Genomic DNA, 17,093 nt, shown 5'->3' with positions numbered 1-17,093 from the left:
ACATCTCTCCGTTAGTTGTCTACGTGACACTATGGGTCCACATTTATCTTTTTTTAATTTTAAATTGATTAAGATATGAATAAAATATTTAAAAAAACAAATATATACATATATATAGAGAGCTTCGAGAGACCCTTGTAGGACCCACTTCGTATTGTATTTCACTAATCCAAACCGTCTATTTTGTAGATACTCATTCAAAGATCATCTCTTAAAAAAATCACTTGAATCCAATATCATTTGACCATTCAATTAAATTTTTGAAATTTGTAGTACTTTCTCGAAGCACCGTGTTCATTGATTTTGTAAGACACAATTGGTTATTTAAACAGTTCCGATTTGTCTAATTTTTTTGCAAGGATGATTTATAAACGTAGACTTAAAAAATAAATGGTTTGGATCGTTTAAAAAAAAATCGTAGGGGACCCTAAAGGGTGTCCCTCACAAAAATTCATGCAAATTGAAAATCATTGAGGCATCTAATTGTGACCAACAAAATCAATGAACATGGTGCTTTAAGAAAGTATTTAAATTTCAATAATTTAATTGAGTACACAAATGATATCAGATTCATTTATTAAATAGACCGACTCTAAATGGAACTTAATGTTGTTGCTAGTTTCAATTGATATACAAGAATTGTGAGTTGGGGTCTATGCATCTTAACAGCTGATGGTAGTGAAAACTACACAACAAGCTTCCCAAAATCGACGTCCCACTCCATAGTCATATTACAATTCAGTCATCGCCGCCGTCACCCATGTCTGCCTCCCCTTCTCCGTCTCCGTCTCTGTCTCCATAGTCATTGTCATCTCCCTGTGCTTGGTCAGCATCCCCAAAATTGTAGGAACCTGGATCGTTATACAGCTCATCATTCTGAACTTCCTCCATGGAGGATTCTTTCTTGACTGCCATGGATTCCAGATTCTCATCACTGAAAAATGAAGCATACGGCTTCGAAACCTGCATTAGAAATATACAAGTCACCACAAGATGTCATATGATTGAATCACAAATTTATGAATAACATATGTTAAGTATTGGCTGGAAAGCAATTGTCCTAAAAGACGCCTTTGACATATCAAGATGAAAACAAAGTTGAAACAGGAAATTTTGTGCAGTAGACAATGTTACAAACTAAAAAGAAAATGCAATGCATCAATGTTACAAACTAATGTTACAAGCATAAATAACATGAGCATAAATAAACTAATTACTTACAAGTTGTCATATGTTTCACTTCCTTGTAGAATTTTTTTTAAAAAAAAAATATAGTCGCGGTTTGCGGTAACCGCAAGTTTTGAAAATCAAATACCGTAACCGCAACCGCAAATGCGGTTCGGTTCTTCATACCGCAAATGCGGTTCGGTTCTTCATACCGCAAATGCGGTTCGGTTTCCCGCGATTGCGGTTCCATTGCGGTAAATTGTCGGTTGGTTTTTGCGGTTTTTCAGTCTAAAATGCCACCCCTAGTGAAAACTACACAACAAGCTTCCCAAAATCATCAACGTCCCACACTCCATAGTCATATTACAATTCAGTCATCGCCCCCGTCACCCATGTCTGCCTCACCGTCTCCGTCTCCATAGTCATTGTCATCTCCCTGTGCTTGGTCAGCATCCCCAAAATTGTAGGAACCTGGATCGTTATCCAGCTCATCATTCTGAACTTCCTCCATGTAGGATTCTTTCTTGACTGCCATGGATTCCAGATTCTCATCACTGAAAAATGAAGCATACGGCTTCGAAACCTGCATTAGAAATATACAAGTCACCACAAGATGTCATATGATTGAATCACAAATTTATGAATAACATATGTTAAGTATTGGCTGGAAAGCAATTGTCCTAAAAGACGCCTTTGACATATCAAGATGAAAACAAAGTTGAAACAAGAAATTTTGTACAGTAGACAAATTGGGAGAGAGATGTAGACTTGCGGTTAAATTCTTGACAGACCCATGTTGTAGTCGATAGTATACAATTATAGCCCCAATTTACTTCTCTTGCTTGCTTAAGAGTATAAAAGAAATCTGAAGATTGTAATAACAATGACTCAAGCTTAATACAAGTTGCCAACTCAAAAGAATTAGCAATAGGTCAAGAGAAACTAAAAAGAAAGTGGGGAGACCCAGAAGCTCATAAAAAATTGCATGGTTTAGAATGCTTGACCAACGATGAACCCTCCTATGCGGTTGGCCTAAATCAAACATATCATCCCTTTGAATTCCATATTCGAAGTTGCGATCGGATCTATTATTAAAAAGAATTCATTCAATACATTGGTGGAACAATGGCAGATTTCGGAACTGAGAGTAACTTAATAGAATGAATGCCGATTTTAGGAGCAGAGCCTACCCAAAGGTTCAGGCCGGATTGTAGGAAGTGGGCGATACGTTTTGGTATTAAAATGTGCATGAATTGTGTCTCTTGAAATCAAGTTAAAGTTCTCATGTTGAAGCATTGTTTTGTACTTTTCTTCTGTTATCATGTTAGAGTATCCGACTCAAAACTGTAATTAATAATATTGAAGATGCCCAGGATTTTTCATATTGAGATGCCAAATTTAGAATGTTTGATGTGGGATTTTGTACTCTTAACAAGAATATTCACCTTAAATACAGAGTCTCTCTTTTCAGCACTTTCCACTAGGTTATTCCAATGCTCGTCACCCTTCCTTAATGTTGATGCAGATCCCACTACCTGATACAAAAAAAGCCAATGCGTAAAATGCATATTAGATGAAGTCAGTCGGTATATAAAACTTCATTCTTAACTTGAAATTATGACGAACCAAGATAGAAGATTTTGCTCTAGTGATCCCAACATTCATTCGCCGGAAATCAGCCAAAAACCCAATGGTTCCTTTCTTGCTTGCCCTGACACAAGAAAATATTGCAACATCCTTTTCACGTCCCTGAAAGAAACATTAAATATCTTCATATGCAAACTGCCAGAAGCTCAATAGTAGAGAGAGTTGTCAAAATGCTAAAATTCTTTATGTTTCACACCAGCTCCCACTGATGGTTTTTACCCCTCCTAATGAGAAAAACTTCATATCACTAGTTTAATATAATGATGAGAATCATGCAATATCCTGCATGTCAACAACTCTATACAACAAACACCAAATGAGATATTCTATATTCCATTAAAGAAACAGATCTTGAAAACTTCGGAATCATAAAAAACCTTTGACAAGAAAAAGTTAAATCACCTTATAAACAGAAAACAAATGTCTAGTATTTCAACAATTAGAAGGCTGTATCCCAAAAAAACTATGAGAAGAAAAAGCCATCCTACCTGGCAACCATCAACAGTAGTAATATCCACTACTTTCTCAGACTGCACTCCGAAAGTACTTTTGAAACGTTCTTTCAAGAGGTTTACTTGTGCAGCATAGGGTGATATAATCGCGAACTGATGACTTGATTTAAGCTCTGGATATTTACTGACCAACTTATTGTACAAGAGCATGACAAATTCTACCTCAGCATCATTAGATTTACTTCCTGAGTCCTCTGATTCTTTCGCTTCATGTAAGTCAAAAAAGCAAAAGGGTCCAAAGCAGCGATAGTCATGCCAGGAACGCTTTGTCTGCTCTTTAATATTAGGACCATCCTTCAATGACTCTGAATAAAACTCTCGAGAAGGAAAGCTCCTAATCTGCTCAGGATTTTTTTTTTCCATACGTTAGGTTTTGAAATCTCAGTAGCAGAACCATATTTTACTTTTAAAATGTGAATTTAAGAAAAAAATCGTAACAAAATAAAACAGAGATAGAAAGAGTCCAAACTCAAACAATACTACAGATAATATAATTAATATGGTTATTGCTTGGGGCCCAGGGGAAGCTCCCTTACATATTTCTGTCGTATTTATTCAAGACTAGATTATTACTTACTGTCACGTTCAGTTTCATATGTTGTAAGAATTTTAACATCAATTCGGATATGACTGATGACTGCAACCATACAAGAGTAAAGAGTAATTTATCTTTCTGCCTATAACGTGAGGTTGTGCCATTTAATGAAACAAGGCATTAGTTATAATGTTTTCTTCTTGGTCAGAGCATAGGTGAAAAAATGATATGCTCTTCTCAAGGAGTTTTTTGACTCAAACTGTTCACCTTCTTACCCACACCAAACCCTGTTCAACCAAAACGGTATCAGCACACAGAGTATAGTCTGATAAAAGAAACAGGCATGCCATCCCACTCCCGCCAACTAAGAACTCACTGTCACCCAAAACCTCTGATCCAGTTAAAGTTTCGTCTACATCAACATTTGGGGTGACTTTGGAAGCACTGATAGATACTTCCAAGTTACAGATATTCTGAACTAATTAATCAAGTCAATTTTCCAAAGACATCATCAGAAAAAGTGTAGTTTTGTGAAACAACTGTGTGACCCAGATCGGGGTTGCAACTCTGGTTGAGATTTAGGGATTTTCTTTTCCTCCCTCTTTCTTCAGACAAATTTTCTCCTTTCGCTTTTTGTTTTTGAGTTATGTCTACGATTTATCTGGGAATCAGCAATAACAAGCCGATATTCGCTGATATTGGCAATACAGGGGCAGGGGGGAAAAAGCATTCCCCCTTTCCGATATGTCCACCAATGAATTGCCGATATCGGCAACATTTTCCTCCATGAATGCACCATAGCTTCTTCTCTCTATAGTTCCCCAAATAATCAATTTTTCTCATTACCTGCTGCATCACCTGGCCCAATATCTTTGGCGTGTTTGTTAATGTTTATTGAGAGACGTGTGTGCTTATACTATGGAAATCAGCCCAAGGGCATTTTCTGATGTATACTTGTGAAAATTAAAGCCAGGAAGAGAAACCAGATCAGGGTGCTTTTGAAAAGCAGCAGCAGCTGCAGTATCTATTTTAGACACTAAGCACAACTTATACAAATACTTTAGCACAAACTCAACAAAATAATATCAAGTAATTTTCAAGCTACAGATTGGCCACTTATGAACAGTAACTATGGAAATAGCAATAGAATCACCCAAACTGGTTCTTTGTTTGGGACTGGTTTTCCTAATTACTTGTACATATGTCGGTACCAGACAGTTGTTTGATATTTTTGTAATCTTCTAAACATTCCAACATCAGTGAAAAAATAACATGAACTTTAATTATTTACAGTAGCTTTGGCAATAACAACAAAAATCCCAAACTGTACCATTGTTCAAGACTTGTTTTCCTAATTTTACATGTGTCAATAACAGAGTTGTTAAATAATTTTCAGCCTTCTCCCAAAACATTTCAATATGAATGAAAAATAAAATGAATCTTAATTCTAGTTTGTAAATCTAGTTATATATCAAATTTAGAAGTATATTATTCCATATCCGCTTCCTCGTAGTAACCATATCCAACTTCTTAGGATTGGCTTGCTTGTTCATGCAGTGTCATGTTGTTGTTTGACAGGATATTGTTCCACATTCCAAAGTACCATTAACTTAATTTATATTTCTAAATTTTGTTGGTTTAAAACCATTTTTAAAAGCTTAAGAAATTAAGACATGGGCCCAACAACTATTTTATATGACAGTGATATGATTATGAACTGATCAATTTGTTCTGGTACCATAATGAATTCTATTGGTGTGCCACGGACCAAAACCTTAAGTTATAAGAGAATATGGGGCATCAATTATTTTGTATTCTAACAATTTTCAGAAAAAAAAAAAAAAAAACAAAAAACAACTGAAGTTTCTGATCTAACCTCTGGATGCATTCGGTACTGCATCTTCAGCATGGTCACTGGATAACCAGCCCTTTGAAATCTCTCAAACAAACTCATTCCATACCTTCAACCAAAAAACACACACAGAGAGAGAGAGAGAGAGAGTCAGATGTTTTGACCTACAAATCAATCAAATGACAGAAAAAAATCATAATCATCGTGGTTTACCCAAATTCAGCAGCAATTGGAGAAATTACAGTAGCTGGCAGTTGAACCGGGTCACCAATCTAAACGTTAAAAGATTCAAAATTAATCATGACTTGAAGCATAAATATTGTTTAAAGTGCAAGACCTGGTGCACAGTAGAAATAGTGGTAACACAAACTACTTGCATCAGGCATTTACCAGAAATACTTGTTTGCATCCATTTGTCAATGGAACAAGAATAGCTGGTTCCACCTATATAAAGAATACATAACATGAAGTCAACAAATTTTTATTCCAAATGATGAAACTCAACTACCTTCTATGCAAAACCAAACACAGATATGTGGAGAAATTAATTTATAGTTTATATTTAGTATTGGAAAGGCACTTCATGGCGAAAACAAAAAACAAAAAAAACAAAAAAACAAATAAGAAAACCAGCTATTCAACTATGGTAGTTGAATTTTTATCTTATTTTATTTTATGAGATACCAGAGTAGTTATATAATCGGTTAAAATTGAAAGATATACATAAAATTTACGCACAAAATATTTCACTCACCATCCAAACAGTTTAAAGAAATACTTGCTGATTGAACTCTAAGATTGTCAACCTATTCTCCCATCCAGCACAGGTAACCTAATTCTGAACTAGAACGCCATCCAGCACAGGCAACCTAACTTTCAACTATGGATGACCTCTATATTTTAATGGCTCAATTAGAACCTCATCCCCAATACAAACACATATATAAGTCCTGTTCTATTGAGAGATCCTCAAAGAACACAAATTTGGAGACACCTTCTGGGCCCACTCGTCATTGCATATGATCCGAAACCATCTATTTTTCATTTCTTCATTCATACATAATCCTAAAAAATATTAGACAAATCGTAAACCATAAAGACAACTAATTGTGGTAAAACAAATAGATGAACAAAAAAGGCTGAAATGAATTCATTTGATTAGATAGTTTATGGTTTGAGCTTTGAGCGAAGACCTAAAAACTTGACAGTTCGGATCATTACACTACAATACAGAGTCCTACAAAGGTGTCCCTCAAATGATCTCTCAATTGAAGCTCCCTAGAAATATGGGGTCCTCCAAATTTAAGACTTGAAAATTCCAATGTCAAATCAACTAAAAATTAAACAGACAGCTAATTACTAAAATGCCACCCCGCTAGACTTTCAGAACAAAAAAGAAAAAGGAGGCTAGCTCTATGGCCACCATGGAGCAGCCATCCAACCCTTTCAAGTTCTAAGGTTTGCTTCAGTATATACAAGTTTTTTTCTTGGGTCAACAATATATACAAAGTTAGGAATTAAAGATTCCTAAAATACATTTAAAAAAACCATAATCCAGACACCAACATATTTACAAATGGACGCATTGCTGCTAATGAGTTTTAACAAAAAAAATCCCTAAAATTCTAATACTCTCCATTATTGTTAACATGCTCTACATGGTCATGGACAGAAAGTCTACATATAAGTAAGGGAATTGTTACAAACTAAAAATTGTGAAAAAGCAAAATAAATAAATAAATAAAAGAATAAAAGAATAAAGGATTGCACAACTTACAGCTTGTGCAGCTTCATCTATTATAACTACATCAAAACCGTGATTGTATTTACTGAAAAGAGGTGAACCACTAAAGCTAAGGGTAGAGAAGACCTGCCAATCATACATCCATTAAAAATTAAACTTAATGTGTATGCCTTCAGTTAAAACAAAATGCAAATGCAACATACAATAACTGCCTCCTCCAAAATTTCTGCTCGAAACCTATCAGCACCTCCATCTCTGTCCTTACTACCCCCCATGCTTCCTTTCTTTCGTTCTACCTGCAACAGGTTCCTTTTGATCAACTTCAAGTTACACATTTAAAAAAAAATTCTGGTCATGTTCAAGTAACACAGATTTTACCACTAGGTGCATCATTTTTATAATCTGGCATCCATAACAGATAAGAGATAGAGATTCATCATTATTACCATATAGTAGATATCTAATAACTATCAAAACAGTATGATTTTCTACATAAAAAAGTGAACATTCAGATGCAACAAACATTAAAGCTGTTCTCTGACTTTTAAATACGACAGAAAAGGCTTTATTCAGACCTTCCAGTCTGAATATTTTCCTCAGACTGAATCTTCAAGCACCCTTCTCTTTTGCATGTGTACAGGTTCATTTTTGGCAGTGCTATTAGAAGAGCTAAAAGGGCTTTCAGATAACAAAAATTGCTTCTGGAAGCACTTGGTAGAAAAAAAAGGTAAAAGTGCTTTTGGGTTATAAAAGAACTTTTTAATGAATCACCCAACAGGGACTTGATTCTACACTTTCAATGAATGGAAACCGTTATGGCACTTGATCTCATTCATATTCAAGGTCATGTAGAGAATAATGTCAAACTAGCAAGTTGTTCGGAATAGAAGTTTTCAAATTGCCAATGCTATAATACGACACTAGCTTGCATTCAAATCCATAAATTAGTCCATGGAAAACACCAATTAGGAAGTATAGGGGGGAAAAAATATTGGAAAAGATAGCAGTGACAAGAATCGAGCAGTTTATTGGTCTTGACAGATCAGTCATCGCCAATTGCATTCCGAAGAAGCAGAGAGTCTCTTGAGATTTCAGCACTAGTTAGGGAGAGAGGTCTCTTGTCGAGTAGATTCTAGAATTACCTTCTAACAAAATTCAGTGGATAAACATTGGCAAGGCCTGTTGATGATCTAACTAACATTTTATCAACTTTTGATTTTGTTTAATTTGTACACATTCTATCGCACATTTATGCGTACTCTCAGTTAAAGGGTGATAATAATTATAAAGTGAAATTCAATGTCGTGTCATTTATGCCAGATACACACCATCTCATCCATGGAGACTGCTTGGACTGAATGATGAGCCTTAAGACCAATCCGCACAATTTTGGGATTATATGAACGGTCACTTTCATCACGCACACCTGAGAATAACCAGAACACATTTAGAAAGAAAAAGAACTATTATATTTGGATGGAATCAATAGAGCTATGTCCAATAGAAAAGATCATATACAAATGCGAGAAGAATCAAACACCAAGTACCAATAATCAGACATTCAAGTTCTCGAATTTGCAGGCCATGCTTCAAAAAATATATGCTATGGTTTATGCGTCATGCCCTTAATATTTCCCATAATATTTGAACGGGTTGGGTCAGCCTCCATTTTGCACATTAGTGACGGTAACTAAAATCTTAAACAGCCTAAATTTTTTTATCTATAAATCTTTTTCTTATGGCAATAAATCAATATGTTTACTATGTTTTGTTTGGTATATATAACATACAGAAATTCTCCTGAGCGGACGTCCGGAAGTTATTATCGTTCGGCCGCCATGTATTTTCTATTGCCCCTCCCTGCTTTCCTCACTGTTTACAACGGCATCCACACAATAATAACATGCAGACATCCGGATGAGAGAATAACTGTATGTATGTATATATATCATAGAGCTTCCATTGAGGGACACCTTTGTAGGGCCCAATCCGTATTGTATTTTACTAATCCAAACCGTCTATTTTGTAAATATTCAAAGATCATCTCTACAAAAAAATCACTTGAATCCGCTATCATTTGACCACTCAATTGAATTATTGAAATTTTAGTACTTTCTTGAATCACCGTGTTCATTGATTTTGTAGGACAATTGGATATTGAAACGGTTTCCGATTTGTCCAATTTTTTGCAAGGATGATCTATGAATGTAGACTTAAAAAATAGATGGTTTTAATCGTTGAAAAAATATTTGTAAGGGACCCTAAAGGGTGTCCCTCAAATAATTTATTTGAGGGATCCCTCAATAGAAGGGGGCTGATTGAATCAGTTTGGATTTATGTACTTGGACACGATAAGTTAACAAGTCCTGTTTAGGTTTAGAAAATTTTCACACCTAAGCACGCACACACACACACACACACGTGCAGGCACGCACACACACACACACTACTATTGCATTATACTTTGTCTGGACAGAATAAAAATTATGCAACTTGGAATATTCAATAGGATTTGCCCATTATTTACATCAGGATAACTTCTATGAGTGCTGCTTTTCCTACACAGTAATCAAGCTAACAAGAGAATTTTTTATCAACATAGAATGTTACAAAGAAACTGAAAATGTACCCAGCAGTGTACCAAAGATCAGGAGCATGAATAATTTAGTGGAAAGAGCCTGGGAAGTGTAAGAGAGAAGAGAATTTTACCACTGTTCAGAACACGCAACACAATCTCATCTAGGGCAGAGTTTGAAGGAGCACACACAAGGACACGTACGCGGTATTTACGACTAGAATTGACTACTTCTGGTTTCTGCAAATTGCATATGGTTAGCAGACAGGGCTATCTCAGATTACAATAATTTAATGCAAAGACTTGCACTTACTAACTCATTTCCAGTGGTCGGAAAAAAACCATCATCGCCATTAACAGGCATTATTTCCTCTCTAGGATTGCTACCACTAAGCCATGGAGATGCTAATCGCCAATGATGGAATCTGAAAAAGTACAAAATATTACTATAACCCATGGAACATTACATATTAATATAAGGGATGTGCCCGCTATGATGTTGAATCAAAGTCCAAACACCTCAACATTTCTTCAGAAAAGATTGCTAGCACCTATGATTTGGATGTACGATTGTTACATAGGATATTTAAATCTCAAATAATGAGGACTAGCCTTCCCATTTTCTATGCCTCAGCTTACTATTTCAAAGTCAGTGAAAGTAACACCTCTATACGCAGCATGTAAATTTGTTATTTGGAGGCAATGAACAATATTTCGAGATTATCCATTTCTTCTGAGTAATTCACAATTCTAAGGTTTGAGGCCTTATTTTTTTCAATAAGGAGCGATTCTTGTTCCTACCACAATGATTCTAGAAATCTAATTCATCTATATTTTCCCTTTATCTTCAACCATTTCAGTTGTTTCAGTATCTGTCTTGACTGCTTTCACTTACACATATCCCTCTTAATCCTCCCCTTACTGTTCTACATCATTGTACTTTTCTCTCAATCTCAATAAATTATTAATCTAACTTGTCTCACCAGAAAAGCAGCACGAAAAATATATATAAAGATAGCCATTCAAGATAATATATTATAAACGGACAATTCCAAATATCATCATCAAATATGCAAAGAAGAATTCAGTAAATACATACTTCTCCTGAACAGTTAACTTTTGCCGAAGCTTTATGGTTTGTGACCCACTGCTGCAAACGAAGGAAGTTACATATAAGCTAAAGAAAATTGAGATTTAAAAAGTACAAATGGGTGATACCCAATTCTGCATGTCTCACAACCACAAAAAGAGTCTATTCCTAGGCATAATTTCTTTTCTCCAAGTTCCTAGGATTTTCTTACATGGTTGACAAGAATTATTACAAGCGTTGGAAAGAGGGATAGTTTTAACCTGGAGTGCACTCTTGCTGGTGTTGCATGCAAAATGGCACTAAGAAGCCCAAGGATAGTTTGTGTCTTCCCTGTCCCTGGAGGACCCTAAATGGAAGCTTGACATCAGCATCCACATACTATAAGTACATGAGAACACAATCATACGCTTATTGAAAGAAAATGAAGTAGATAACTTATCCTCATAATAGCTCTATTCCTTATTCCTTTAGATACAATTAAATAATAAACAAAAGCATCAAGGAAGCCATGAAATTATGTAGATAAGTAACATGCAAGCTAATTTAAGAGAAAAAAAATGTTAAAAAAACAGACTAGTATGAATTAAAGAAACATTTTTGTCATCAACGTATATATCCAGCAGAAGAAATTAACTTTAACTCAATAACAACATGCATAAAACCTTTAGAGGACAGGCTATACGCTACATCCACAGACACAATGAAATACACAAAGGGGATACTTGGTCATACTACCCCATATTTCCTTCTTACAAACTGACCACGCTATTTTAGGACAGAATGGCAATCTGGATTTCATAATAGCCATAAACTTCAGATAATTAAATATGACTAACAGGACCATAACAGACAAATTCAAACAATTTCTACAATTTCAGTCCTATGAACAGGAGGGAATTTAGACTTCGTTTGTTTAATTTTTCAGAATGATTTACTTTTATTGTTTGAACTGTAACTGGAGACTTTTATTATTTTTGGACTTGCTACATAAATATGCCTTCTTTTTTTTTTTAAACGAAAAATTGCCTTATTGTGGTTGGACATTAGTTTTGGCAGGTATATTGAGATTATAGGAATAAAATTGACCCTACTTTTCCCCCTCCCTTCCTCCCCATCCTTTTGCTTCACTCTTCTTCCACTTCTTCTACATCTTTTTCGTTACCTCTCAAAATTCTTCTACACTCTACATCAATGCACTTGCAGATCTAACTACAAGAAGGAACGTGTAGTGTCCACAATATGTTTTGCTAGTTTTTACCTCTATTTTCTGTTGCAGGATTTGACAAGAGTTGTCAACTAAATCTTTATTTTAATTGAAGCCTTCTTTGACTCTTTTTCTTTCTTTATCCAGGAGACAACGCAAATAGACAGATATAGAAGTTATAATTGCACACCATGATCTAATCTATGGAAGCATTGGTTTATACATTCCATTTAGTGTCAACTCTAGCAATAAAAATTACGCTATATTTTATTGAGTACTGCCTAAAATTTCAACTCAATCATGCCCTTAGGCCCTAGGCAATTCACATGCTACAACGGTTGGGAAAGGGTCACGAGCCCGCAAGGAATGATCTAACTCCAAAAACCCATCCTCAGTTCAGATTGTAAGCTGCAATTTGCCTTTATGAAGCCCAAATTGCTAGCAATCTTCTGTCAGCCATACAGCAAATTAGTCCTCACACCTTGGCAAAGGAGGGAAAGACTAAATAAAGCAATCTCACTAATGTAGTATATAGTGCAAACTTCTCTTGAGTTGTTTTAGGATATTGGGAATACTATAACAAAATGCATAGGCGAACCATAAGTACTAATTTCGCCAACTAATGTATGTTACTCAAAAAGTCACATACTCAAGGAAACCGCACCATACAGTCAAGTTGCCATTAATAAGTTCCCTCAGGCTTTGCTCTTACCTTGCCATTAGCTTCAATTATAATCTTTATTAATTCCTTGGTTCGGGCAGAAGAGCAAGTCACTCGATCATTATCAAACTCACTACATTATTCACTAAACTAGCAAACTGATACTCTATTTGATCTAAACATGATTTCAAAATAGCCGTAAAATAATCAACCACAACTATGCCTAGGACAAGATTAGAGATATTGAATTGGAAAGCTGGAATCTTCATCAAGAAACAGTGAGATAGAAAGAAGTAACAAGCTTGTATTATTATATGCATCTAAAATAATTGTCAAAAAGACATAAAGAGAACCTGTATCAGGATAAATGGTTTACGCGATAGACCAGCCTGCAGCAAACATTAATACTCTTTCATTAATATAAGAATCAAAATCCTTTTACAGAAATTCAACAGAGATAAAGCTCCAAACACAAACACACACGCAGAGTTGAAACATCTCGAGGGTTTTTACGAGACAACCATACACAAGCAACATCTTTAACAAGGTCAAAATAACCAAATTCCATACACAATGCCCAAAACATGCCAGGATCATATATGAGAAGTTAGCAACAAAGAAAACTGCAAAACAACGAATACATGGAAAACTTTAGTAGCAACTCACTTGTATGGCTTTTTGTTGTGATTCATTAAGATTGTCTTTTATAAATTCCTCCAGAGGCCTAGAAATTTTCCAGGCTTGGCCTTCTGAATCGATATTTTTCTCAGCAGCTCCAAGAATTATATCTTTAAAGGGCAAAGAGCCAATTGACCATAGAGCTACATATTCACGAGCAATAGTTGATAAACTGCAAATCTGAAATATATATTACATTCACCAAAACCATGTGAGGACTAAACAAGAGAAATTTATGTCTTTAAATAAAAGAGAACATCAATGCCTGAAACAAATACCCAGAACAAGAAAGCAGACAGTTTCAATAGTTCCAAATAAAGTCTGTCTGTTTACCATTATTCCCAGGAACTTAAGCTGCTCGGATATGGACCAATAATTATTTGATGCTGTAACACTACCCCTTACATGTTGGTTTCTCTCCACCAGAGCTTGACATGTAAAATTCAACTTATAATGGAAGATTGCAATTGCATAGATTCAGTTGCAGGATTTATTAACTCTTATTGATAGAGCTTGACCTAATTTAAAATTGTTCATCGACAAAACAGTACAAGAATCGCAAATCCAATAACCAAAGAAATGAAGGCTTCTTTGTTTAATAAGGAAAATGCGAATGTAGGAAAACTAAAAGGCATGAAATTTTCTGAACTTGTAAGATTCTTATTTAAATCCAATAGCTTAACTACTTACAAAAATAAGGACCTCCTAAAAGAACATTCAGGCACAGGATCACCTATATATATATATATACATTCAAGTGATTTTTTGCAGATATGATCTTTGAGGGAATGGCTAAAAATTAAAAGGTTCGGATCATTGAAAAACAATGTGTGGTGGGCCCTACAAGGGTGTCCCTCATCCATATAATATATATATATATTTAAAAAACCATGTCATCCACATTACAAGAGCTGTACTCATATATTTTTCAATCTGTATAAGCAGAAAGAGATCCGTACAAAAAGAAAAAACATCATGCAGCAAAAGATAAGTACATAATTACTAAAAGCATTACCTTTCGAGTGACAAAAAACCTCTCTCCTTCAATACTAGAAGTAACCAATGACTTTACGTTTAACAACCTTGGACAAGTTTCAACTGCATCTGTCTTCAAGTTTTTGACTTCTCCGGCCAAATACATTCTAATCCTAAAAGAACTCGCCTGACGACTTTCTACCAATGCAAAAGCATAGACTGTTGGGAGTTCTTCCTTGTCTTGATGCTGTAATAACAAATTCCACAAAAAGAGTAAGGAACCCTAATATAATTAAACACAATCAGATGAACACTATGTGACAAAATGCAAGAGAGACAACAGACAATTAAACACAATTAGATGAATTTGATTACATTTAGTTTCAAAAGAAGCAAAAGATCATTCTGTGATATTGCTTCCTTGTCATCCATGTCACTCTTCTCGTAGGTAAGAGTTGCTAAGTGAAACCCATCAACTTCAGTGCATGCCACAACCAAATTTCTCTTGGGGTTTAGTACTGCAGTGTTCCATACAGAAACAAATTAAGAGTAAGAGTAAATTCACAAAAAATATACCTAATCCCAGGATACTGTTGACACTCAAAACCAGCATAAATTGAGTGATATACAGAATTCTCTCAGAAACCACACAGAAAAGGAAAAGACGAAAAGAAAATGAATACATTGATTCTCGTCTTTGCTCTGAATAATCTGAGCTTTGACTTCTTCAAAAAGAAGGGGTTCATAAGTAGAGATATAGTCATCCACATCTTTGTAGGTGTCTTTCACTTTTCCCATTCCTAAACCGTCATCTATCTCTCCCTTATTCTTCTTCTCATTCTTCTTCTCGTTCCCAAAAAAAATTTCAAAAGCATCAATTTAATATAAAAAAATCAATAATATATATATATATATATATATATATATATATATGACAGAGAGAGAATTTACAGTTAACTCTGTGAGGAGGCCATAATAGTCCCAACCGAGAACAATCTTGTGGAAACGAGCAATGGGAGCGGCTTCCTGAAGCTTGTCTTTGTCCACCGCCATTGATAGAGAGAGGTTTTAGTAAAGGTGACGGCGAGAAAGGTGAGAGGCTGAGAGCAGACAGATCATGATTATTGTCACAATATCAGTACATAAATTTTAAGTACTAATACGAAACTTAAAAAGAAAAAACAGAGCATAAAAAAAACAGTCATGAGCCAGCTGCCAGAGAAAATAGACTGGTATTGCAGCAAAACTAGCAGAAACACCACATCACCCTACGAAACCCAATCACTCTCTCCCTCTATCTCTCACTCACTCTCTTTCCCTTTCTCTACTCAACCTAAAAACCGCAAGGAACACAAAGCCCCAATCTCATAGAACGACAGAGAAGAACCCTAATTTCAGAAAATTAGAGAACTTGGAAACCAGAAATCAGAAATGCAATGAAACTACTCAAAATAACACTTACAAGACCAAAATCCCAAAACTACGTTGGAATATTCAACACTGAACTCTAACCAACTCTGTAATTCTTACCTCATAAACAAGAAGAAAGCCAAAAAAAGATCCATATGAAGCCTAATCATAAACTAACATATATATAACAAACTGGGAATCATCAAACAACTATCTCAAGCCAGTGTAAGTCGCATAAAGGAGAACAATGGCGGTACCTGCTCTGCATCAGCAGTGGAGAATTTTCTTAGCTTTTGGATTGAGGATGGAGTTGCTCATTTGCACATTTGGGTTCCCATGGGTTCCCTAAATCCATAATCCCCTTTATTTCTAAATCGCGAAATTAGAAAGAAATAGAGTAAAAAATAATTAAATTAAAAGGAGAAAAAAAACCCAAAAATACAAACACAAACTCTTCTCTATGAACTTGATAAAACAACAGAATTTAAAGAACTCATAGGAAATCGAAGAACTTGAGCAAATAAGACCCAAATTTGAGCTGCCTGGGGGGATACTTTAGCTGAAAAACAGTCAATATAACTCCACACACCAATAAGACTTTTGGGTTGAAAGAAAGAAGATGAGAAGCCAGAGAGAGAGAACAGAAATGGCTTTTTGTGTCGCGGCCGTTTCTTTTTTGAAATGCAGCGATTTGGGGAGGGGGGCACTTTTCCTGGGATTCGAAGGGTGACCAAGGGGGGGAGGGGAAGGGACCTCACCACTGAGGTAAACCCCTCGGTCTGTGTCGCGGCCGTTTCTTTGTTAACTTGCTCCAGAAAGTGGCAGAACTGCTGCTGGAAGCTGCAACCTGCTCCAGAAATTTCTTGCTGATCTGCCCGAACTGCTGCTAATCAAACCTAAATCAATTTGAATCAATTTAATTAATTTCTAGGGCTGCCATTTTATTTTAATCAAACCTCAATCAATTTCAATGATAAATTTCTAGGGCAGCCATTTTATTTTAGGGGTGTATTCAATTAGGATTTTAATTGATTTTTTTGACG

At 35.4% G+C, this 17,093-nt stretch overlaps 1 protein-coding gene across 4 annotated transcripts; it reads right to left on the bottom strand.

The window, feature by feature from the left end:
- Positions 1 to 1,055: 1,055 nt before the first annotated feature.
- On the bottom strand, positions 1,056 to 17,040 carry LOC110746454 (putative helicase MAGATAMA 3). Of its 4 annotated transcripts, none has more exons than XM_088254408.1 (21): positions 16,308 to 17,035; positions 15,592 to 15,740; positions 15,324 to 15,483; positions 15,016 to 15,158; positions 14,681 to 14,887; positions 13,654 to 13,845; positions 13,341 to 13,376; positions 11,383 to 11,468; positions 11,132 to 11,182; positions 10,346 to 10,457; positions 10,167 to 10,272; positions 8,786 to 8,883; positions 7,661 to 7,753; positions 7,491 to 7,583; positions 6,104 to 6,157; positions 5,927 to 5,985; positions 5,738 to 5,822; positions 3,303 to 3,665; positions 2,794 to 2,916; positions 2,613 to 2,702; positions 1,056 to 1,750 (listed from the first exon to the last, which is right to left on the bottom strand). In XM_088254408.1, the coding sequence occupies exons 2-21, from the start codon at positions 15,691 to 15,693 to the stop codon at positions 1,538 to 1,540; spliced, it is 2,466 nt and encodes an 821-aa protein (XP_088110534.1). In that variant the 5' UTR covers positions 15,694 to 15,740; positions 16,308 to 17,035; the 3' UTR covers positions 1,056 to 1,537. The 4 variants fall into 4 exon arrangements, with proteins under 4 accessions (XP_088110534.1, XP_088110535.1, XP_088110536.1 ...); XM_088254409.1 differs by having other exon boundaries at positions 1,264 to 1,750; positions 11,132 to 11,179; positions 16,308 to 17,036; XM_088254410.1 differs by lacking the exon at positions 15,324 to 15,483 and having other exon boundaries at positions 1,264 to 1,750; positions 16,308 to 17,037.
- Between the last annotated feature and the right edge of the window lie 53 nt (positions 17,041 to 17,093).

This window comes from Prunus avium, chromosome 6 (genome assembly GCF_965620075.1).
Source record: "Prunus avium chromosome 6, drPruAviu1.hap1.1, whole genome shotgun sequence".
Lineage (NCBI taxonomy): Eukaryota > Viridiplantae > Streptophyta > Magnoliopsida > Rosales > Rosaceae > Prunus > Prunus avium.
Note: the sequence above shows the minus strand (reverse complement) of the source record. Positions and strands in the feature narration are given on the sequence as shown.

Bases quoted from the DNA above. Each gene is read 5' to 3' on its own strand.
- LOC110746454 (XM_088254408.1), bottom strand. From the start codon at position 15,693: ATGGCGGTGGACAAAGACAAGCTTCAGGAAGCCGCTCCCATTGCTCGT. The intron at 10,458-11,131 runs GTATGTATTTAC...GTACTTTTTCAG, and splicing joins AAGTTAACTGTTCAGGAGAA to ATTCCATCATTGGCGATTAG. The intron at 2,917-3,302 runs GTAGGATGGCTT...TGTTTCTTTCAG, and splicing joins CTACTGTTGATGGTTGCCAG to GGACGTGAAAAGGATGTTGC.